Source organism: Volvox carteri, assembly GCF_000143455.1.
Source record: "Volvox carteri f. nagariensis unplaced genomic scaffold VOLCAscaffold_97, whole genome shotgun sequence".
Lineage (NCBI taxonomy): Eukaryota > Viridiplantae > Chlorophyta > Chlorophyceae > Chlamydomonadales > Volvocaceae > Volvox > Volvox carteri.
The window spans coordinates 94823-95877 of record NW_003307640.1 but is presented as its reverse complement, the minus strand read 5'-3'; the positions used below and the strand labels follow the sequence as shown (position 1 = coordinate 95877).

At 70.1% G+C, this 1055-nt stretch overlaps 1 protein-coding gene across 1 annotated transcript; it reads right to left on the bottom strand.

Moving 5' to 3' along the window:
• Positions 1-756: 756 nt before the first annotated feature.
• On the bottom strand, positions 757-936 carry VOLCADRAFT_39076 (uncharacterized protein; the record flags this gene model as incomplete). The annotated part of the gene is made up of 1 exon (XM_002958515.1): positions 757-936. A coding segment is annotated over one exon (180 nt), but the record flags the coding sequence as incomplete, so codon positions are not given.
• Positions 937-1055: the final 119 nt, after the last annotated feature.

Below are 1055 nucleotides of genomic sequence, written 5' to 3'. Positions count from 1 at the left end.
TGGAACCTGCCTTCCTGGATGTCTGCTTCATGAGGCGAGAGTAGTTCCTGCGAACTATGGTCAACATCACACCACCCAGCCATACTGGAACTTATTGGCATGAGGCCCAAGTGGATTCTAGAATGATTATTATTCAATCCACTTGCCTCAACCGGTATCTTTCGATACCACCATTTCATGGTTGTGTCACCCCCAAACCCCCAGGCCCCCAGGCTCCCAGGCCCCCGGCTCCCAGGCCCCAAGGCTTCCAGGCCCCCGGCTCCCAGGCCCCCAGGCTCCCAAGCTCCCAGGCTCCCAGGCTTCCAGGCCCCCGGCTCCCAGGCCCCCAGGCTCCCAGGCTCCCAAGCTCCCAGGCTTCCAGGCTCCCTGGCTCCCAGGCCCCCAGCTCCCAGGCCCCCAGGACCCCAGGCTCCCAGCCTCCCAGGCCCCCAGGCTCCCAAGCTCCCAGGCCCCCAGGCTCCCAGGCCCCCAGGCTCCCAGGCCCCCAGGCTCGCAAGCTCCCAGGCCCCCAGGCCCCCAGACTCCCAAGCTCCCAGGCCCCCAGGCTCCCGGGTCCCCAGGCTCCCAGGCCCCCAGGCTCCCAAGATCCCAGGCTCCCAGGCTCCCAGGTCCCCAGGCTCCCAGGCCCCCAGGCCCCCAGGCTCCCAGGTTCCCAGGCTCCCAGGCCCCCAGGCTCCCAAGCTCCCAGGCTCCCAGGCTTCCAGGCCCCCTGCTCCCAGGCTTCCAGGCTCCCAAGCTCTCAAGCTCCCAGGCCCCCAGGCTCCCAAGCTCCCAGGCTCCCAGGCCCCCAGGCTCCCAAGCTCCCAGGCCCCCAGGCTCCCAAGCTTCCAGGTCCCCAGGCTCCCAGGCCCCCAGGCACCCAGGCTCCCAAGCTCCCAGGCTCCCAGGCCCCCAGGTTCCCAAGCTCCCAGGCTCCCAGGCCCCCAGGTTCCCAAGCTCCCAGGCTCCCCGGCCCCCAGGCTCCCAAGCTCCCAGGCTCCCAGGTCCCCAGGCTCCCAGGCCCCCAGGCTCCCAGGCCCCCAGGCTCCCAAGCTCCCAGGCTCCCAGGCTTCCAG